The sequence below is a fragment of the Mastigoproctus giganteus genome, chromosome 7 (assembly GCF_048544385.1).
Source record: "Mastigoproctus giganteus isolate SK-2022 chromosome 7, ASM4854438v1, whole genome shotgun sequence".
NCBI lineage: Eukaryota > Metazoa > Arthropoda > Arachnida > Uropygi > Thelyphonidae > Mastigoproctus > Mastigoproctus giganteus.
This window is the reverse complement of record NC_143581.1, coordinates 123,868,857-123,892,107: the sequence shown is the minus strand read 5'-3', so window position 1 is coordinate 123,892,107 and position 23,251 is coordinate 123,868,857. Positions and strand designations below refer to the sequence as shown.

Sequence of the window (23,251 nt, the reverse complement as noted above, 5' to 3'; positions counted from 1 at the left end):
TGAGCCTCCTGGTTGGGAGGGGACTCCTCGCTTAGGTAGGGTATGCCGGTTGTCTTCCTTCCTTATGGCCTGGTGGAGTATTGCTGTGTGTTTCTGGAAAAGTATTCCGTCAGGTTACCAATTGCTGTTTTCTGTTGCTCGATGAGGTCCATCATTCGCTTCCTCCTTCTTTCCCAGCAATTGTTAATCTCTCTAAGGCTGATTTTGGGTGGTGTTGGCGGTTCTTGTCATCATTGTCCTTGTCTTTTTCATGATATCCTCCATCTTGGTGTTAGTCCAATCTGTGACCCCGAAGGAGTATGTTAGCACATAACATACTCGACAGAATATATCAAAAACCAAATATGTTAACTATGCCAGGTCAGAAACAGACATGCTACAGAAACGATAACTACAGAAACCAGGCGATTGAGCCTCCCTTCACCCTGGATGAACTCAGCTTGGCCGCTAGTAGGGTCAGAAATAGAAAATGCCCGGGCCTCGATCTTATTGAGCCTGAAATACTGAAGAAAACCGTGGAATACAATCCGCACCTACTCCTAACACTATACAATAGATGCTTGGAAACAGGACATTTCCCAACTGCATGGAAAACAGCAAATTTAAAACTAATACTGAAAAATCCTACCAAAAATCCAGAATTTCCGGATTCATATCGACCCATCGCACTGCTCCCAGTGGCAAGCAAATTGTTTGAAAGATTACTCCATGTGAGAGTTATAAAACACTATGAAGCGGCAGGCCTACATGCCAGAAATCAGTATGGCTTCAGACCAGGATCCTCAACCGTGGACGCACTGGGAAACTTGCTAAGGATTTTCCAGGATTGTAGACGAAAGTATCTGCTGCTCATCTCTGTTGACTTTGCTGGGGCGTTTGATTCACTTTGGTGGCCAAGCGTCCTGGCAAGGTTGAGGGAGGCTGAGGTGCCTCTTAACCTCTACAAAGTAATCGAAAGCTATTTAACACAAAGAAGAGTGGAAATCAATGTACACTATCAAAAAATAACAAGAGAGGTACACAGAGGATGTCCGCAGGGATCGGTGCTTGAGCCGCTTCTGTGGACAATGGTCCTCGATGAATTCCTGACTACGGACCTGGGTTCTGTGGCAGTACACGCCTTCGCGGACGACTTGACATTGACGGTAGAGGCGGACTCCAGGGCCCAATTGGAGACGCTGGCAAATCAGGCACTGCAGCGGCTGCAGCAATGGGCATCAAAGAACCAGCTGAAAATATCGTCAGACAAGACCTCATCGATCCTGCTAAAGGGGACTCTGCAACTACGACGACCCCCGCAAATTAAAATCAACAATGTAACAATCAAATTTGTGAGCCAACTGAAGTATCTGGGCGTTATCCTAGATAAAAACATGACGTTCCAGCCGCATCTGAAATACATCAGAAGAAAAATCAGAGGATACTCTGGACTGGTAACCAGAATCACAAGGAAAGATTGGGGACTCAAGAAAAAAGCACTGATGCTTTACTATAAAACAACCTTCCTGCCTGCAATCACCTATGCAGCAGCGGTTTGGTATCCAAAAACGACACTGGTAGTCAACAAAAGAACACTAGAAATGACCCAAAGGACCATACTGCTATCAACAACGCGCGCCTGCAGCACGGTAAGTACCCCAGCATTGCAGGTACTTGCTGGAGCGCTCCCTCTGGACCTGGAGGCAGTTCAGGCCGGGCTACTGTTTTTGCTGGCCAGGGGAGTGGCCGCTACCCACCAAGGATACACGACTGACCCGGCGGGCAACCTAAAACACGAAAAAAATAGGCTACAGACCCACCTCCTAGATCTTTGGCAGAGAAGATGGACAGAGACTACAAAAGGCGAAGTAACAAAAAGATTTCTACCAGACCTCCAGAAAATATACCCAATGCAGCCACCGTGGTACTTCCCAGGGTACCATATGACAACACTATTAACCGGACACGGACCCTACAAGGAGAAGCTGTTTGGCTTCCGACTTGTTGAGGACCCCAACTGCATATGTGGAGAAAGTGAAAGCTGGAGCCACATAGTCTATGATTGTCAACACTATGAAGACCTCAGAGGGCTACTAATAACAAGGTTAAGATACTTCCCAAAAGGACTGGAGCACCACTTCCTGGACACTGAGGATGAATATAGGGCACTCTCCCAGTATGCGCAAGACTTATTCACCAGGAGAAAAACACTAATAGCTATCTACAGCAACGTACACAGAGATTGACAAAAATCGGCGCCAAATGTGACAAAAAAACTGAAACCTTGCAGAGGACCAGTACTTGGAAAAGAAGAGTGCTGATCACACGGAAGAGAAAAGCAAGGACGGGGGAATGCAGCACAGACAGTAGAGAACAGACTAAACGCAGCACAGTTGCAAACAGCTTGATGGCGATCTGAAGAGGACACCCTCGCCCTCTTCACCTATTATTCCCACTTCCTTGGGGGGAGGGGACATTTTTTGTTCCTTCTCCTCCACCCCCAAACTTCTACTCTGGTGGGGCATGGGCATGCCCCACTGAAAACTGGGGCTATCTACTCTATTGGCCCCATATTTCTGTCTTTTCCCCCCAATCTTCGGTCTCCCTCCCCTCTCTACCTTCATCATAGCGAAAGCCCCACACGTCAAAAACTAAATATGATAAAATTACCTTACGCCCAAAACTCGGCCTAGCAAACCAAAGCGACATTACCCCAGCGCAGATTTTTTATTTACTTATATATTTATTTTTATTATTATTTTTTTTTTTTATTTATTTATTTTTATTTTTTTTTTTTATTTTATTTTTTTTTTTTTTTTTTAAGGTCCTAGCCGCCGAAATCCCAGGAAATTAAGCGGCAGGACCTGCCAGAGTGAATCTACAGCTACTGGGTTCCTGGTCTGCCTCCACGGGGCGTAAGTGGGACAACGTTGGGCCTCAATAGGGGTCCAACGGCTAAATGACCAGATGAACAACGGTACAGAACACAACACATGAACAATTCCCACACACTTTTAAATCTCTGGCATTTCCCAGTGAACTGGTTCACCACAATGAAAGCAACGCGGAGATGGGGGAAACCCCTGGTGCCGTAAGACAACAACACACACTTACACTTACTTACACTTAGCACCGGGGCTGCATAGGTGTTTATGGCTTTAACTGTGTTCCCTCTGTTCTGCTTTGCTTTACGCATGCTTCTGAGTATCTGATGGTATTTTTCGGTCAGGCAGGCCTTAATTTCCTTGTGCTATAATTGCTGAGCCTGCATCATCCCCAAGTATATGTAGGCCTCTCCCTCTCACATAGCTTCGATCTGTTTACTAGTCTTCAGCTGGTAGTTTCGGTTAACTAATTTTCCCTCGTGCAATTTGTGTTTCTTGCATTTGTCTCGACCAAATTCCGCCTTAATATAATTGTTGAATTCTTCGGTGATCTGCAGTAGTTGCTGGAGTTGCTTCTCAGTTCCCACGTAGAGCTTCATATCGACTGTGTACATCGGGTGTACAGGTTCTTCCATCCTTCTTTGAGGTTATATCCGTACTTGCTGCTGTTGACCATGGTGAATACCAGTTAAATTGCTAGACAGACCCACATAGTGACATAGTATTTTTTGACAGGCGGCACCGGTGCTTTCGCACAACTCCGCATTTGAATCTCTTGTGAAGTAGAACAGTACTGTCAAGGCCAGATAGCATATGTTAGTGTATGTTCATGTTTGCTTAGTGCGGGTTATGTTGTTCATCTGGTCGCTTAGCCTAGGATCTGTGAAACACCACAGACCGCTAGTTACTGTCACTGGAACTGGGAGCCGGACCAAGTAAGTGGGAAGAGAACTCCGGCTGGTCGACCCGGGGTTAGCCTGAGCTTCCCAGGGAGGGCAAAAAAAATAAAAAATAAATTAATTAATTAAAAATAATAATAATAAAATAAATTAAAAAATAATAATAATAAATAAAATAAGATAAAAAATAAAGATAAAATAAAAATTAAAAAATAATAATAATAAAAAATAAAAAAAATAAAATAATAATTAAAAAATAATAATAAATAAATAATTAAATAAAAATAATAATAAAAAATATATATATATAAAAATAAATAAAAAATAAAAAATATATATAATAATAATTTTTTTTCTTTTTTTTTGAAATAGGAGAGGGGGTGAGAGTTTGAGAAGAAAGAAGGTAAGCAGAAGAAAGAGAGCGAGGTAGGGTAGGCTCCCCTTTGGCGGAGCCTACCCTTTTGGGGAGCCCGCCCTACCTCAGGAAGAAGAGAAAAGATTGTGAGGTCAACTGACCCACAAAATCAGGTTGCCTAATAGCATGATTCTGCATTTGATAAGTCAAATGCCACTCCCACTCCCAGAGGAATATTAATGTGAGTTCCTACACAAGTAGGAAAATCAGTATTGTCCTACACCTCGAAGAGAAGAGCTGCCAGCAAGTGAGTGGGTCCCACATTGGTCAAGAGCCCAGTGTCAGCAATTTAATCTTCTTAAGCCAATGGTGACTTGTAGGCAATGGGCAGTGTCCCATACTGGGTAGAGGACTTGGATAATCTTCTCTTAGGGGATGAGAGGAGGCACATGGATTGAATCTTTGAGCTTCATGGATTCATGAAGCTCAAGGATTGATTGGAGTTCTTCTGTCTACTGTAGAAAAGTCCTTTTTTGGGTTGGTGGGTTTGTCAGATAGCTTCCTTTGTGAACGTCGAGAGACTCCTGTCAGGTTAGGATAAAGATCAATATCCTGTTGGTGTTATCTTTGATTCCATTCAGGATATGTTCTGTGAATTGAGTTTTGGCTTCATTGTAAGATGAGGGTGCGCTGAACAGTTTGCTGTAGGTGAATTTGACGCATTTCAAATACAGTCTGGGCAAAAGTAGTGAAAGCTTTGTAGTTGGTTTCGTCAATTATGTAGAGATGTCCCTGCCCACTGGGTATATTTCCAGTTCTGGTAATTAGGAAACTTCTGGGTAAATTATAAAGAGGGCAATAATACATGAGGTGATTCCAGCCTTCATTGTCACCACATGTGCAGAGAGGAGAATCGGTGAGACCCAGGGCATGCTGCTTGGCCCGAAACGATCCATGACCAGTGAGAAAAACCGAGACGTGAAGGCCTGGTGAGTACCACGGAGGAGGTTTTGGTCAGTTATCATAACTTGTGGAAGAAATCTTTTAGTTGTTTCACCTTTGGCTGTTTGCTCCCAAGATCGTTGCCAATGCTGGAAGAGCTTAGAGTAAATCTGTTTCATTTCGTATTTTGGATCATTAGCTAGATCGAGTGTTATATCCAGAATGGTGGTGGGAATTCCTCTCTTTATGCGGTATGCAAAGCCTCGACGAATAACCTCCAGGTCCAGAGGAAGAGTACCTGCTAAGACATGCAGGGCAGGATTACTGACTGTGCGGCAAACTCTAGTCACGGAGAGTAGGATATTGCGTTGAATTGGATGTAGCTTTGCTTTATTACGTGCAATGATGGCACGAGGGAACCATACGGCTGCACCATAGCACACAGCTGGTAAGAAGATGGTTTTCTAAAGTAGCATGAGAGTCCTCCTCTTCAAACACCAGTCTGCTCTGCTAATTTTTACGATCATGGCAGTATAACGACGTATTTCATTGGCGAGGTAATTAAGATGAGGTAAGAATGTTAATCGGGAGTTGAAGGTTACTCCTAGATATTTTAGTTCTGTTTTGAGTTGCAATGTCTACCCAGAGATTTTAATTTGGGGCGGTCTTCTTATGTCCAAAAATCCTTTGAGGAGGATAGTCTTCGTTTTTTCCCCAGAGATGACTAACTTGTGGTTGTTTGCCCAATTTTGGAGGATCGTTAAGGCAGGGGAGGCAATTTGCTCAAGCTGAGTTCTAGAATCAGCTTTGATAAGGAGGATGACATCATCCATAGGCCATGCAATCCACAGGACCTAGATCCATAAGAAGAAATTCATCTAGTATTAAGACCAGAAGTAGGGCCCAAGAACTGAGCCCTGTGGACACCCTCTAACAACTGGTCGGGAGGTTTTCTGAAAATTTGTTTGAACGGTTACTGAGCGGTTGAAGAGGTAGTTCTGGAGACAGCGGTAGAGGTTGAGTGGAATATTGAGTTGACGTAATCTCCTGAAAATGCTGGGCCACCAGATGGAATCGAAGGCACCACAAAGTCAATGGAGATAGCCAGTAGATATTTTTCTGTAGTTGACTTTGCTGTGTTGAGGAGATTGTTCATAGCGTCTTCAGTGGGACATCCTGGCTTAAAGCCATACTGCTTTGGAGTGTCTAAGTTGGCTGTCTGGTAGTAAGTGGATAATCTGGATTGAAGCAGCCGCTCCATTAACTTTCCCAAAACCGGGAGAAGAGCAATGGGACGGTAAGATTTGGGTAGAGTAGGATCTTTATCTGGGCCTTTTAGGATGAGTCGAAACACCGCCTGTTTCCCAGAATCAGGGAAAATTCCTTTTGCAAGGCTAATAGGTGGTTGATCAGCGCTAATAGGTGGTTCGGGAGATGTGTTGCTGCTTTCTTAATGACCTCAGCCTCAATATTATCATGACCAGGGCATTCATTTATATCTGTTCTGTCAAGTGCTTTGTTGATTTCCTCAGAGGTGAAAGGGGGTTCTATTTTATTGTTGGAGAAAACCTGGTTGTCTTGTTTAATTTGCTTTTGTTCATCATTGATGGGACTCTCATCAGTCTGAAGTAGGGCATTCAGAATATTATTCATGGATTCAGCCCATGTATGTGTTGGATTGCCATCGGGAGTCAGGGTTGCATTTAACATCTCTCCCCTGGGCAGTTTGGTCATAACAATGCGATAAACCACCCCCAAAGGATCTGCGTTACCAATAGTTGTCACAAGGTTCTTCAAGACACTTTCTTTTTATGTCGAATGAGGCTTGTGTAGTCGTTACGATATCTTCTATATACTTCCCGTTGAGCCTGTACCTCAGCAGGAGGCCAGGAGTGCCTTGCTCTCTGGAAGGCTTTTTGTGCAGTGTGGACTTGGCGCCTTAGGTTTTCTAGTGCCCTGCACCACCAAGGGACTGCTTTTAGGTGCTTTTGAAGTTTTTTCATAGTTCTCTCACATGCTTGTTGGATTGTGATTGTTAAGAGGGAGAGGTGCTCCTGTGGATCAAGATGGTTTAGTTGGGATGTATCCATTTGTAGTTTTGATTTAATATTGATCTTGAAGGCATTCCAATCAGCTGTTTTGGTGGAGTATCTGATGATATCTTGGTATATGGGAGGAGTACTATCAAGTTGTCTAGATAGATGGAAGGAGATGGCCCTGTGGTCTGACGTGGTCCAGGCCTCATGAACCATCCATGATGAGAACTTTTGTGCTATGGACCGTGTGGCGAGGGTAACGTCAATATTGCTTTCCCACAGGGTATTGATGAAAGTAGAAAGGTGATGTGATTGGTTAAGGAGCTCAAATGGAGAAGATGAAAGGAAATCTTCTAATTGCTGTCCATTCTGGGAAACTACGTGGCCATCCACCCGGCTATGCCACAAGCGAGATCTACAATTGGCATCCAGCGTTACTAGTATTTTGTTGGAAGATAAGAGAGTTATGACTGACTGGAGATATTCAATGTATGGTGCAATATCAGTTCGTGGTTGGCAGTACAACGAAACTACGTGCTGAGAGCCTTGTTGGCGGATAATGTGTGCACAAATACCAAAGGGGATGCCTAAGGAGCCGATCTTTGTGACTGTAATTGTAGTATTCCTAATAATGATGGCTGCCCATGGAGTATCTGTGGTTGTCTCAATGATCCTATATGCTCGAGGGTAGCCCTGTACCCGTCCCTTGTGGGTGTAGGGCACCTGAGCACAGAGGATATCAATTTCTCTTCATCCATTTTCATTCTAATTTGTTCCACCAGATTTCTGGCTCTTTGGGCATTCAGTTGGATAATCTTGAGGATGTTGGTGGAATGGCGATTATGGTGTGCAGCCATAGTCGGTTTTGTTCTGGATGGTTCTCGATACCCTTAAATAGATTGGACATTTGACATCCCGGACGCAGTGATTGTGATCCATTTTTGCTGCATTGCAGTTGGCGCAGTTAGGGGCTCGATTTTTGTTTGGACAATTGTTGTAGGGGTGTCCGCCTTCGGCACAGTGGCCACAGGTGAAGTCCTGTCTGGCACAGACATAGGATGTGTGTCCGAATCGGAGGCATTTAAAGCACTTGATGGTAGGTATGAGCTCCCTGAACCGGCAAGAGCTCCTGCCAATAAATATTCATTGATTTTGGGATAATATTTTCCATATCTTCGGGGACAGTTCGACTCCCGAATTGCAACAAGAACCCGATCTGGATTTGGTCGAGTACTTGACTTTAAGTTCACTTTGAATTTCATGTCTAGTGATATGATCAGCAAGGTTCCTGCCGTATATTTCCTCAAGGAAGTCATCTTTGGAAATTTCTTTTTCGACATCGAAGATTACAATAGATGGGCCTTTTGGTTTGGGTATCTCAGCGTTAAGACCAAGTTCATTTTTCTGTGGGATTTGGATAATGTTTTCTGCATCTTTTTTGGAAGCAGTCTCAATGATGATCCCAGAATTACGGATTTTTCTGAGGCTTTTAATTTTTATGGTTTTCATTTGAGGTTTCATGTTGGTAGTAAGAACCTCTTTGTCAGCCTCGATTGAAGTGAAGCAACCTTCCTGGGTCGCGCGAAGGATGACTAAGTTTTGTTCTCTATTCTGTCTGGTATTGGGAGGGGCAAATAGTTTATCTGCCATTGGTTGGATCCTCAGCGCATCTGAATAAGACCGAGGGCGCTGTGGCATTTCACTTGGTTCCCGGTTCTTGGTCTGATGATAATCATTAACCGTGATATTCGGTGCATCCATAAGGTGGGAGCCAATACTGGCTGGTTGTAAGGCAGTGTGATTGGGAGGATGGGCATTAATTTTTGGCCGCTGTACCATAGCATTATAAGTTTATTCTGAGATAGGTGTAGGGAGAAGTGCTGGCCGAGTCTGGCGGTTTGATTGTGCTGTGAGATCTGGGAGGAAAGAGTTCTGAGTGCTATGGCTGGTCCGAGCTGGACTGCTGAGGGCCTTTGTCAGGGTATAATTTGTTTCCCTCAGTTGTTCATTGATTGCTCTTAGTTGTTCATTATGTAGTATTAAGTCATGTAACATTTTCTCTAGGGCACCCCAGCAGCCTGTAACTTTTTGGGCAGCTGGCTTGGTTACTCTACTTCCTTCAAAGAGAAGGCAGCATTCCATCATGGACCTGAGGATCATAATTTTCTCCAAGTGAGAGCAGTCCTTATCTAGTTAGGACTGCATGGAGTTCAGTTCTTCTTCTAGGTTCTCCCAGAGGGCAGCTGAAGGAGAACAGGTTTTAGTGGATTTCTTGACTTTTTTTTTGGGTTTTAGCCGTTTTCGCTCAGCTGGAGGGGTGGAGTTGTTCATATTGATGTCCACACTCGCGACCTCCTCATCAACCGTAATATTACTATTATTTGAATCCCGTTGCGAGGAAACATCAGTGCCTAACTTAGCTGGTTTGTTGTTGAACCGTTTAATCAGAGCTGAATTTGGGCAAGTGTTTTCAAGTAATTCATCGTTGCTCGAGGTGTGACGTTCTCTGCATGAAGGGCGCAATAGCACAACTACAGGAGTACTGTTTCCCGTTTGAGATTCAATTTTTGACATATTTTATTTAATTTTATTGTTGTTTATTATTACTATTTTATTTAAAATAGTAATAATAGTAATAGTAAAATAGTAATAATAAACAATTATTACTATTTTATTTATTGTTGTTTATTATTACTATTTTATTTATTGTTGTTTATTATTACTATTTTATTTATTGTTATTTATTTATTTATTCATTATTACCTTATTTATTTATATATATATACTTTGTATTTTTTTTTTTGAAGTTGTTCAAAACAGCTAGAATTTATAGCCAATTAGCAGGAAGCTTCTTAGTGCCAACTAGAAAAACGTAGGTTCGCTAAGTGAAACAATATGGTGGCGAACAAAGGAGACTGGCGATAAACATGGTAAAAGGTAAAAATGAACTGCTAGAATTTAAAATAAAGACGTATGTGAGGTGACCAGTTTACAAGTTTCCTGGGAGAACTCACTCCGCTCCCAGTCAGTTTCACAGTTTACAGGTTTTACTGCCTCAGTGACACTATCGCTACGGCGACCATGGGTTTCCAAAGGGAAGATACAACGATATATTCACTTGCTTGTAAAATGGCCTTCCCACTTCAAATAAAATGATACAATTTTACCTGCAGATAGAGTAAGCTATGCTGCATCCACTGAAATGGTCGTCACAGTCCAGGGAATTGATAATCCAAAGTAGAAACCGTATTTTATGGGAACACTCTAAACATCGTTGCAACACCAGCTGTGCGAACCATAGACAGACCCACAGTGGGCTCAGGGCATCTCTCTCTCTGAAAGATTTCCTCTCTTCCCCGAGACTGAAGGATTCATGCTGATTATTATTATTATTGTTGCTCTTATATTATTTTCTCCCTGATTGGGGGGGGGGGGTTCCACCTCGTGACGGATATTGCTACCAAGTACACAGGGTGGTTGTTGCTATGGCTGGTGTTACCGTTTGTCCAGGAACTCTTAGAGTATCCTACAGGTGTTCAGAATTGTGGTTTTCTGGTGTTCCTTTTAGGTGTTCGCTGGGAGACCTATTGCTGCTAGGCTGTTATGTAGGGTCTTTGCCACCATACATATGGTTGACACGACGATCGGGATGGTCGTTACTTGTTGCATATGCCAGATCTCTTTGATCTCCTGTCTTAGGTTCGTGTACTTCCTGATATTTCCCCATGGGTTTTCTGCAGGTTCCCAGTGTTGGGTACCGCTATTTAATCAGATAGGTAGCCTTTATCTTCTTGTCTACAGGGGTTATGTCCGGTCTATTGTGCGGGATCGTCCTCTCTGTTATTATGGCGTGGTCCCAGTACAGCTTGTGGGTTGGGGTCTCTATTACTACCTGGGTTTCGCTTGTAGTATGGTACACTTTCTTCGACTAACTAGTATTTCCTTGCTAGCTTATGATGTATTATACTCGCTACCTGGTCGTGTATATGCGTGTACTCAGTCTGGGTGATTACCTTGCATGCTGCAATGAAGTGTTGGATCGTTTCTGAGTCCAGATGGCATCGTGGATATGTGTCATCGGACATTCCGGGCTGCTTGGCGATGTATTTTCTATAGTTCCTGGTGTTGAGTACCTGGTCTTGGATGGCAAGAATGAACCCTTCAGTCTCGGGGAAGAGTGTCCCTGTCGAGTGCCATGCATTGGAAGCAATTTTATCTATGTGCTCTAGATGGAGATCATTGTAGTGTCTGCCATGCAGTGTCTTCTCTGCCCATCTTACTAGCTTAGTTTTTGTTCTTCCTGTTTCCGGGAGGACTGTTCGCTTAGGTTGTGTGGGTATACCACTTGTCTATCTTCCTTATAACCTGGTGGAGTGCTGCTGCGTGTTTCTGGAAGTAATCCTTCAGGTTAGCTATCGCTGCTTCTGTTACTCAATGAGTTCTATCAGGCCTCTTCCTCCTTCTTCCCGGGCAATTGTCAGTCTCTGCACGGCAGATTGCTGGTGGTGTTGGCGGCTCTTGTCATCATTGCCCTTGTCTTTTTCATGATATCCTTCATCTCGGTGTTAGTTCAATCTATGACCTCGAAGGAGTATGTTAGCACCGGGGCTGCATAGGTAGTTATGGCTTTAACTGTATTCCCTCTGTTCAGCTTTGCTTTTACCAGGCTTCTGAGTCTCTGATGGTATTTTTCGTCCAGGCTTTAATTTTCTTGTTCTGTAACTGCTGGGCCTGCATCATCCCCAAGTATTTGTAGGCCTCTCCTTCTACCATGGCTTCGATCTCTTTACCACTCTGGAGCTGATAGTTTCGGGTGACTAAATTTCCCGGACGCAATCCGTGGGTCTTGCATTTGTCTAGACCAAATTCCATCGTAATATCATTGCTGAATTCTTCTGTGAACTGGAGTAGTTGCTGGAGATGCGTCTCGGTTCCCGCGTATTATTATTATTATTATTATTATTATTATTATTATTATTATTATGTTGGAAGGAAGTCTGAGGCTTATGCAACAGCCAAAAAAAAAAAAAAAAAAAAAATTCCTGAATTGCTCTGAGAGAGAGAAAGAGAGAGAGAGAGAGAGAGAGAGAGAGAGAGAAGAATGATGATATCCGGCTCAGGACCCTGGGTCTGCCAAGCCTATTCTCACCAGATGGGAGACCCTGGGATTATACTTCTCAATTTAATTGTCCGTTTGTATGCTATAAACAAACGGACAATTTGTATATAGTCCTCTTATACCATTGCTACAAGAAAGTATAATCACGGTTGGCTGTACAAGGACTCCGAGCTGTCAGGATAACCTAAAGAAGAAATGGAAGACACTTAGAAATAAGCAAATTACTCTGGACTAAGTTGTTCATCGAGTGATCAGTTTAGAAAGCATGAGATTTATTTAATCTTGTTTTTGCTTTTAAATAATAGTGTTCCGTTTGTTGAACTGAATATTATCGAAATTAATTTTCCTGTTCTTCTTCAACTTTTGTGCTCAATATTTTCATAATTTTTTTAGCGAAAATAATAAGACTATATTATCATTAAAATATGGGAAAAAAAATTGTGTTCAGCACGTGCATTTCGCGGTTAATCACCTCTTTCCCTCTTTACCAAAGAAAATGTATATGAATTTATTCATATTTTCGTATTTTGTGAGAATACAAAAATTTCCTTAAAAAATACAAATTATATTATTAATTGAGTCGCAATATAAAAATAAGAAGTATTTGAAATATGATAAATAAATCTTGAAAATTTTGACGTCATGATTTTGTACTAAGAACGCAGCTAAAGATTGCAGAACTCTCTGTTCTTGTTCGGCTGGACAGTTCGCGTTGTGTAGCGGGTACCGCATGTGAAGTGAAATACTGGATTACGTCCATGCACTGCAGTATTCTGTGGCGTGTTTTTTTGCCTATAGACTTACGTTATTTCATTTATTGGTATCTTTTATGCAATCCGAAAGTTAGACTACTAAAGAAACGTTTTGGAATACCAGTTTTTTTACTTCGGTTTGTTAAAAACGGCGTGTAGTTACATATAAAAAAATTGGTTTCTTGTTAACCCTAATCGTCATTCCACCCATCTGTTGCCAACGTGGTGCAACGTTGTGCGTAATAAAGTGTTAAGCACCAAAGCTATACGCTTCGGATATTTTCCCCGAGCATTCTTCGTTTTCAGCGGGACTTCGCAAATGATTAGACTTGTTGTATAGGTTTAATTTGACCGCGCCTTTTACTTTTATACCGCTGTTTAAAATCTATTCTTTACAAAAATAAAAAATAAAACTGTTAAAATACCATGTCGTCTACAGGCTATAACCTAGAAGAATCCAGTGCGGACAGAAATGTAGAAATATGGAAAATTAAGAAACTAATCAAAAGCTTGGAAGCAGCAAGAGGGTAAGCAAAACTTTCAGTAGTTTCAATTCTTGTTTGTTTAAGTTGGTTACTATGTTATTTCATCTTCGAATTAATTGTTGCTGTGCTAAAGTGGCATATACATCATTGAGACATTAAAATAGAATAACGGAAATAGTATCATTTGTAAATTTCATCGAACACTCGAAGATTGCAGTGACATAACTTTCGAAATCGTCGGTTGCATCGAATTGTTTCGCTACCCCCCGCCCACTACTGTGGTTGGTAAGGGGGGGATTATGCCTTAGGTACTTGGCATACTCTAAATAATACTTTAAACATTATTAAGCAGTTAAGAACAATTTTAGCAGGGCCCAATTTGGTGGTATGGGTCAGCCCAGCTGCAATGGAGCAGAATTTATCTTAGTTATTCGGGTGGTCATCGCCCACATTTGGCTAACCCCTGGCACAGAGTGCTTAAATAGGCCTTGAATGTTAGAAATGTTACTTTTGTTGGAACCCTGAAAAATCATGCTGATGAATGCTTATCAGGAACAGTTTTAATTAGTTATTCTGTCCATCAAACTTTAATTGCATGTGTGTGTTTTTGATTTGTTTTATATTTTAGAACTCTCCTCTTAAAAACACACGTTTGGTCAAGAAAACTTATCAGTGAGTAACCATGCAACAAATTGAACATCAGCTGCAGTTAGCATCTTCTGTTTTGTGCGTTTAACGTAAATTGAATTCGGCCAATGGTTATGATAGCCTGTGGTAACATTAAACAAAGTTCTTTTCTTCTTCCTCAGTTCAAACCCCTCTATTTTACGATACAAAGGTTGGCAGGATTGTTAATGATAGTACGCTACTGCAACAGGATCTAAAAAAGTTGAGCAGATGGGCTGAGAGGTGGAAACTGAACTTTAACATTGACAAAAGTAAAGTACTGCATATGAGTAGAAGTAACGCCAGAGAAATGTAGCAAATATGTGGTACTACACTTAGTGTGATAGAAAATGAAAAAGACCTGGGAGTAATTGTGCAGTCATATATAAAGAAATATATATATATAAAGTTTTCTGAGCAGTGCAAGATGGTCTGCAAGAGTAGTTCATGGTGTCTTGTCAATAATATATAGGAATTTTTCTAGTAGGGATAAGGAGGTGATTATCCCCTTGTATAAGGCAATGGTCAAGGCCACACCTTGAGTACTGGTTACAGGTCTGGAAGCTTTATTTTAGGAAGGATGTAGAGCTGCTGGAACGAGTACAGAGAAGGGCAACAAGATTAGTGAATGGAACAAAAGGTTGCTCTTAAGAAGAAAGGCTAAGTTATGCAAATTACAGTATCTGGAGACTAGGCACCTGCAAGGTAATCTGATTGAGGTGTATAAGGCCTTGAATGGTTTGAGCAAGCTTAATGCTGATGGATTCTTCTTGCGCAGATTAAATTGCCTTAGGGGACATAAATTCAAATTGAGGAAAGACAGTTGTAGAACAGATGTATGGAAATTTGCCTTCAGCCAGCGGGTAGTTGATTTCTGGAACAAACTTCCATCTGTTGTTGAAGTGGACAGCTTAAATAAATTCAGGGCAGAACTAGACAAACATTTTGTGCAAACGGATGGGTGAAATGGGAAAGCGTTTTTTTTGGCTGATGCTGTATAAGTTTGCATTTTTGCATCATATGCCTCTACCAATGCTAAAGTTTGGTACTGGAATAGTTCGTTGCTTTATTATGTAACATGCAGAAACATTAGAAAATGATGTCTTTGGAGTGGTGAAATTGGCTTATATGGCAACGTCTTTTATCATTTCATTAAAATTTATTTAATGAAATGCAGTAATTTATCATTTCATTAAAATCATATTATTTCATTAATATCAGTATTACTGGGGTCGAATAAGCTAGATGCAAGTAGTTTTCTTTGGATATTTTATCCTTGTTGCTGGCTCAGTAACTACTGATGGGTATAATGGAATGATTAGTAGTAGAAATGTTCATTTAGGATTTGAATGATGGAGAAACTGGCTGGTTTATTTAGTTCGGTTAAGTTCATTAGGACATAAAAATTGAGTCTGTGTACAGGCTAGGTCGAGGGCAAAAGATGCATCGAACAAATCTCTTTTGCTTCACTAGCCTGTTATCTCTAAAAAAGCATTGCATTCGAAAATTAAGTGACACATTCTTACTACATGAAAGATTGTTTTATTGCAATTAAATTGAATATAGTGGCTTGACTGCGGGAACTCAGTTCCGCTAGTTCTATTGTGGAAATGGGCTAAAGCAGGTAATGTTGATTAGGTTTGGAGAGAATCAGCAATGTAGAACTTCTTTGCTCATATGCAGAGCATTATCACTAACAAAAATGCACTTTTTTGCCATGGGTAAATTTTTTGACCACTATTCACAAATCTGGCAATTGTGAAGTGATTCAAATTTTCAAGAATCTTACAAGCAAGTAGATGTAGACAAGGTTTTCTCCATGTAATGCTCTGCATACTAAATGTGTAATGTAAATACCACAAGCATTTGCTGTTTCATTTGCAGATGTCCAGCAGATTTTCTGCAATGTCTTCATGAGTTTACCAGGCAAACTTAATGATATTATGATGGTATTACCCATAATACCATCATATCATTAATTTTTTTTTTTTTTTTTTTTTCAAAAATAGTTTGAAAATTGGATTGCTTAAATTATTGAAAGGGATATTGTTACTTACCAAGGTATGACATAAATCCCCTGATAAGTTGTTTTCCTCTTCTTTTGTGTATATGGTGTGGTTAAAAGTGATCAGGCAATTTTTCCATCCTTTTGTCACAGTGTACAAAGTTGTTTTTAAATGGTAGTTAATCTGACCTGTTTATTCTGCATGGAATGTTTTCTTTTGCAAGTAGCACAAAAGACAATCCTGCTATAAATGGTAAAATATTTTCTGTGATTCACAATTCCATAAATTTAGCAGCAGATTTCTTCAGTTTATTGTAAATTTTATAGCAAAATTGAACTATCATTTAGTACATTCAAAGAATGTACTTTCATCATTCATTGAAGACATGAGAATTAAAGCAAAACATGATTCATTTTCCAATGCTAATATTACTGTAATGTAATATTTTTAGATATTTAAATCACTCTTCTGAGTTTTAAAACTGATCAGATTAATCAAATATGCAATTTCACTTGTAATATTCAGGTTCTTGATTTATATGCTTAAATAATTATGGCCACCACAGACTTGCTTATAAAACATGCATTTATGAAATTCTATGAAGTATTTAGGTTATCATATATATATATGGTAATATTTTATTCAGTAATATTTTATCTGATATGTAAATGAAAAATGATAAAGCTTGCATCATTAAAAGTCAAGTTTTGAATCTGATTGAACAGAATTATTCAAAACAATTTTGTTCAGAATGGCATTATTGAAAGATTTATTAAATAAGCTGATGAGGTAAACCTGCCTGCCACTAATAATTTGGAATGTCTGAGGTGAGAGAGTAATTGGGTACCAAGTAAATTTATAAATGTTAATTATTTGAATTTATAACGTTTATTATGCTTACACTACTTAGACCTCCCCATTCAGTTTACAGACAATATGCACTTTTGTTTTATGGTGGAAATGATTTAGCGCTAATTTACCCTCCCCTTTTTAGTCCTATCAAATCTGCATTTGATAATTAGAACTGTTTTATGAATAGACAGTAGTGGCATATTTCTCCAGCATTAAGTATAATAAGTGTCAAAATCAGATTAGTACATTTAATTAATACACAGCTTTTGAACCTGGTAAAATTGTACCAATTTTACAACTAATATATATATATATATATATATATAACGTTGTAAATACACCATAGTTTACCCATAAATTTAACTACCTAGGTAGTGTGAAGGCCTTGTTTGATTTTATCTCATTGTGGCTATCTTCACAACGAGATACCAGGTATTGCACTACTTCGAAATCAAACGATGCCTTTACGCTACTCAGGTAGTTAAATTTATTGATAAACTATGGTGCATTTACACCACTATTATATAGTTAATTTCAACCCATAACACATTATGCCTTGTGTATTTAGCCTTCAAAACAACTACAGTGAAACTTCTCCTAATGGACACCTCTCGTTAACAGACATCTCTCTACAATGGACATTTTCAAATTCCCCAACTCGCCTCCATTGGTTTTAACTTGTTTGCAGCTTCTGTCTAGCGGACATTCTCTGTAACGGACGCGGACAGGCAATCTGCACTGTTTCGTTTAGATTAGCACTTAATTTGATCTCCCCATAACGGACAGCGGGTGAGCTCACGGCCCCTTTTCTAGGAACGTTTCTTCCACGTATTGCCTCAATCGTGTGTTTATTTTCTATTTCTGATTCTCTGAATTTTATCAAGGTTTACATCGCGGTTCTAAACCCTTTTTCAAGAATTTTAAGGCACGTGTAAAACTTCTGATGAATTCGGTGTGTGCATGGGGGGGAGAATATAGTCGGCCTTTCGTCTTTTCAGTTTTCAGTTTTGTTCAGTGTCTTGTGAAGTGCACAATGTCTTCTCGTAAACATTTAACTTTAAAAGATAAAGTCGAACTCATTAATGCGTATGATCGTCAAAAAAATAGTGTTCGCAGTCTCGCTACAAAATTCAAACTCGGGAAGACACAGGTAAGCGACATCCTAAAGAAAAGAAATGAACTGCTCAAACAATTTTGGCAACACGGGAATGATCAGGTTCAAAAATCATTCCCGAAAACTGTTGGACTTCAAATTTGTCGTGCACGTGCTAAAAAAATTCCCATTAATGGGCCTATTATTAGGGAAAAGGCTTTGGAGGTTGCGAAATCTATGGGAGTAAATGAGTTCAAAGCTTCTGTGGGATGGCTAGAAAAGTTCAGAACTCGGCATAAAATTTCTTGGAAAACCGTAAGTGGTGAAGGTGGATCTGTTGATACTGGGGTTGTAACAGAGTGGACCGTCAAACTGGAAGATTTATGTCGTGATTTTGAATCTAAGGATATTTACAACTGTGACGAAACAGGGTTGTTTTTTAAAGCTCTTCCTGAAAAAACAATGAGTCTAAAAAACGAAAAGTGCCAGGGTGGAAAAATTTCTAAGGAACGCTTGACTTTACTATTGTGTACAAATATGCTGGGAGACTTTGAACAACCTCTTGTTATAGGAAAACCACAAAATCCTCGTTGTTTCAAGGGCATAAAGTTGAATCTTTTGAATGTTGACTGGAAGTCTAATAAAAAAGCGTGGATGACACGAGATATCATGAGCGAATGGATAGGTCACTTTAACCAAAACATGATTCGTCAAAACTGAAAAATTATTCTTTTCATGGATAATGCTGCATCTCACCCGCACATTGAATTGTCCAACATTCAAATCATTTTTCTGCCACCAAACACATCTGCAGAGTGTCAGCTCTTGGATCAAGGGATAATAAAAAATTTTTAACTTCACTACAGAAAACGTGTTTTAAGACATCTCATTTCAAACATGAACGATGTAACATGTGTGAGTGACCTTGCAAAGAAAATCAGCATCCTAGATGCGATTCAGTGGATTTCCTCTTCAGTAAACACAATTAGAAAACAAACTGTCGTGAACTGTTTTGTAAAGTCTGGCTTCTCAAACGCAAAAATTGAAGTTGTGAACAGCAATGTGGAGCACCAAAAAGAACGAGAACTTCAACATCTATTGATAATGTACGATACTTCCGCTACAAGTGACCCTGGCTACAAAGATATAGACTCAAACCTCACTACAGAAGATGGTGCTCTAGATATCAACGACATTATCATCAATATTTTTCAAGAAGTTCCTCATGAGGATGAAGAAATGGAAGGAGGTCATTCTGTCGAAGAACATATTAACGACGAACCACCTATGAAAATAGAAGAAGCGCTCATACAAATCAATTGTTTAAAAATGTTTTTCGCCGCTGAAGAAGATACTGAAGGACTTTCGATGGTTTCTTCACTCCAAACAAATGTTGAAAACAAAATTATCAGCCGGAAGAAGGTGCAGAAGAAAATAAGTGATTACTGTATGCATTTTTCTTAAGATAAAGTCATAATATGCATATCACAATTGTACGTATATTATTTACAAAAATATTGTGCAAAATCTGTATATAATTTAATTTAATTTTACATTAAACGTTTAACGATTTTTCTTTATCTCTTGTGTATGTAATTGTATATTATTTACAAAAATATTGTTCAAAATCTGTATATATTTTAATTTAATTTTACATTAAACGTTTAACGATTTTTCTTTTTTTTTTTTTCTCCCTCAGACTTCTTGTTAGCGGACACTTCTCTCTAACGGACACATTTTCGTTCCCCATGGCTGTCTGTTAAAGGGAAGTTTCACTGTAAAGCTGTAATATTACTGTAAGCCTTGCTAACATAGAAAAAGACTAACCTAGCTGAATAGTAGTTAATTCTGACTTTTAGTTTTTGTGGTCACTGAGCATAATTCCACTCAGGTTTATTTTAAAAACCTGAGTGGTATTATGCTCAGGTTTTTAAAATAATTTATTTACAAAATAAGTAAAGATCAATGTAAAGTAAAAAAAAAGTAAAGTGCAGCCATTATCAGCCCACTGCAGGATGGAATCCTCCTCAACAATTCATGCTGAGGGAAATGGACCATAATCTGCCACGCTGGTCCAGTGCGGGTTCGCAGATCGACCGTATTCAGCAGTCAGGGGCTTGAACCCCGGTCTACTCAAAGAGCGTGTGCTACTGCACTCCCGCTCCTACCCACTCGGCTACGGAATGTAAGGAGATATAACCATGTGTCCTCATCCTAAGTGTATAAATCTGTAAGGTCAGCATTTTTCCAGAATTTTAGTTGCCTCCAGAATAAGATACACTTCTGGATCTACATGCCATTGATAACTACAGTTTTATTGCAGTTTCTGGGATGTGGCTTACACCTAAAAGTAACTTAAGCACTCTTGCTGCAAATTTTAATTTTCTTGCTACATCTCATAAATTGATTGGGGGTGGTGTACTGGTTCATCTTTATGGCTTACCCTGTCATTTCTCACCATCAATATCAGACTTCGTAACTAGAAGCTCTAGCCATCTGAATTCACATTTGTGGCACCCTGTCCTCGTCGTGATGTATTGTGCCTATTGGTTTATTTTTCTCAGCTCCTGTTTAATCTCAATCACTAAGCAATCTTGATATTGTAATTTGTGTTGGCAATTGTAACCTTTGATTAACTTCACTTCATGCTGACCTTGCCACTTGTTTTTTCATCATCTAATAGGAGTCTTACCAGATTAGGCAAATTATTTTTTTATACTACACTTGCTGTCCTCATAGAAAAGCTACCAGTTTGCTTTGACTCTGTTTGCAGTGTTTTGCCATCTTACAACCCCAAAATATAAGTCACTGGGCAAGATGATTTTATCATTTTTCCTGAACTAAGATCTTTCCAAGTTCCTGTTCACTTTTTTTTGACCCCTGGTCACTCTGCCTTCAGATTACTTTCCCTGATGGCTGTCAGCTCATTTGCTTGCTTTTACTTCAAGCTTGATAGTTTTTAGGTGGTGCTGGTTCCCTCAGCAAAACAAAGTGTGATGGACAACCAACTTATCAATCTTTTTTTTTTTTGGAAAAAGGAGAAAGCATTTTGAAAGTTTTGAAGGCAGCCATCTTGCAGGACATATGCTGATTTCTCATCTTGCTGTTCCCTGTTTAATACTGCTAAGAACATGGCCATAAATAAATTTATTGATGTTCGATATCAAAAAAGGAAAAAGTTCTTTTAACAGTTTTTAAAAGTTCTTTTGGTCCTTGAGGTTGTCACAGACATTCTCTCAGATATTCCAGACAAGCTGTACTTGCTACCTGGGAGTCTAAAACGCCGATGGAACTGATATTCGGGTGACACTGAAGTCAAGTGGACCCAATTTCGGCGAAGTCCGGACGGTCTGTGACAGCCAAGTCCTCTGCTCGCACCTTCATGATGGTGGGACTGTTAGTAATCTTGGGTACAACCTCCATGCACAAGTACATGGTGGGTGACCACTCAGTTGTGAACCAACGTAAGCAGAGGTCGAGATGTGCCACCCACACCACATGGAGGAATGCCGCCCCTCTATGTTACCAGGCAGTACTAGGTGGTAGATGACTCTCATCAACTGGTGCAATACTACCACTTTGCTTATTGGAGGCTTGAAGTGGCGGAACCCATGTTTAGTCTCTAGAGCTAAGTTCCAGTCAACCCTTCCCTATCTCTTCCATCATGCAGTATGATTGATGACTTTTGAGGTTATGATGAACATCGTGGCGAGATCCATTATTCCTTACATTTCGAGGGTACAGCTCTAAAACGGTGTTCGCAGGCCGGCTGCTAATTAGTACACCGGACCGAACCTATTGGTAACTCTCTAGGAGGCTTCCGGATCAGCTAGTGTATAATCTTGCTACCTCTACTCTGCCAGATAGTGACTGGAGGGAGTCCGAGTAGTGTGTATGTGGGGAGCATTGTCGAGGCCACGTCATGTCAAGGATCTGGGTATATTCTTACCATATGTAGCCCTATCCAAAAATTTCATTACTTCATACAGCATGTACCACCCACTTTTTCTTACTATTGAATACACCACGAATTGTCAAACTAATAGAGCAAGATTATCTGCGAAAAGGTCTAAACCTTCCAAGCACTTCCTAATTCATTTCACAAATATACGTGGTCTCAATTCTAATCTCAACGATGTCCATTTCCACTTGCAGTTTGCCAAACCCCATGTACTTTTTCTGACAGAATCTCATTTATTGGTTGATTCAGCTACTGCTCATCTCAGATGCCCAAATTATTCTCTATGATTCCTTTTTCCTGAAAGGTGGTACTTGTGCTTATGTCCTTTCTGATATTCCCTGTCAGAGACTTGGCAATTTGGAATCTCCTCTCTTTGATCTTCTCTGGCTTAAAATCTCTCTACCCCATTGTGTCAAATTCATCTGTTGTCTCTACCGTTCTCCCAATTCCACTAATCACTTGCAGCTCTTCGACTTCCTCTCTTTTCAACTTTACTTTCTCCAGTCCAACTTTCCTAACAGTGAGGTGATTTTCCTTGGTGATTTTAATGTTCACAACTCGAGCTGGCTTCTGTTTTCTAGTCACACCGACCCAGCTAGTGTATAATCTTGATCAGCTAGTGTATAATCTTGCTACCCAAGATGCTGATGCTTTTCCAATTACTAATGACCTTGCACAGATTGTTCATTTACCTACAAGAATACCGGACAATCCTAATCATACAGCCAATACGCTAAATCTTTTTCTCGCAAACAACCCTTCTAAGCAATGGAACCTTTATCTTATGGGTATTCCCAACCTTGTATTGTTTGGCATTACAAGAATGCAAAATGGGATGACCTGCGAGACTTCTTTTTCTTGGTCGGATTACTGTTTCAAAACTTCTGATGTAAACGTTTTGCTCAGATCGTGTCAGTGAAATTATTATTGCAGGAATGGAATCCTTTATCCCACACTCCACTTTAAAATCTCGTCATTTATCTAAATCTTGGTTTTCCAATAAATGTGCTAAGGCTGTTCAAGAGAAGAATGTTGCATATTGTAATTAGCTTGTTTCTAATTCTCCAGTTTCATTTTCTGCCTACACCAAAGCTCGCAACAATTGTAAAGCAGTTACTAATCAGTCCAAACTAGAGTTTGAACAGGCTAAGAGTAGAAAACTTGCTTCTTGCCCTAATGGTAGCCGAGCATTCTGGTCTCTTGCCTGGTCTATTGGCCGCA

The 23,251-nt window shown here is 40.0% G+C and overlaps 1 protein-coding gene across 1 annotated transcript in view; it reads left to right on the top strand.

Moving 5' to 3' along the window:
* Positions 1-12,911: 12,911 nt before the first annotated feature.
* Positions 12,912-23,251, top strand: part of eRF1 (eukaryotic release factor 1) — a 323,744-nt gene continuing 313,404 nt past the window's right edge. The window contains exon 1 of the mRNA XM_090377890.1: positions 12,912-13,494. Coding sequence (XP_090234016.1) covers positions 13,394-13,494 — 101 coding nt within the window. The 5' untranslated portion in view covers positions 12,912-13,393. The remainder of the gene's footprint in view (positions 13,495-23,251) is intronic.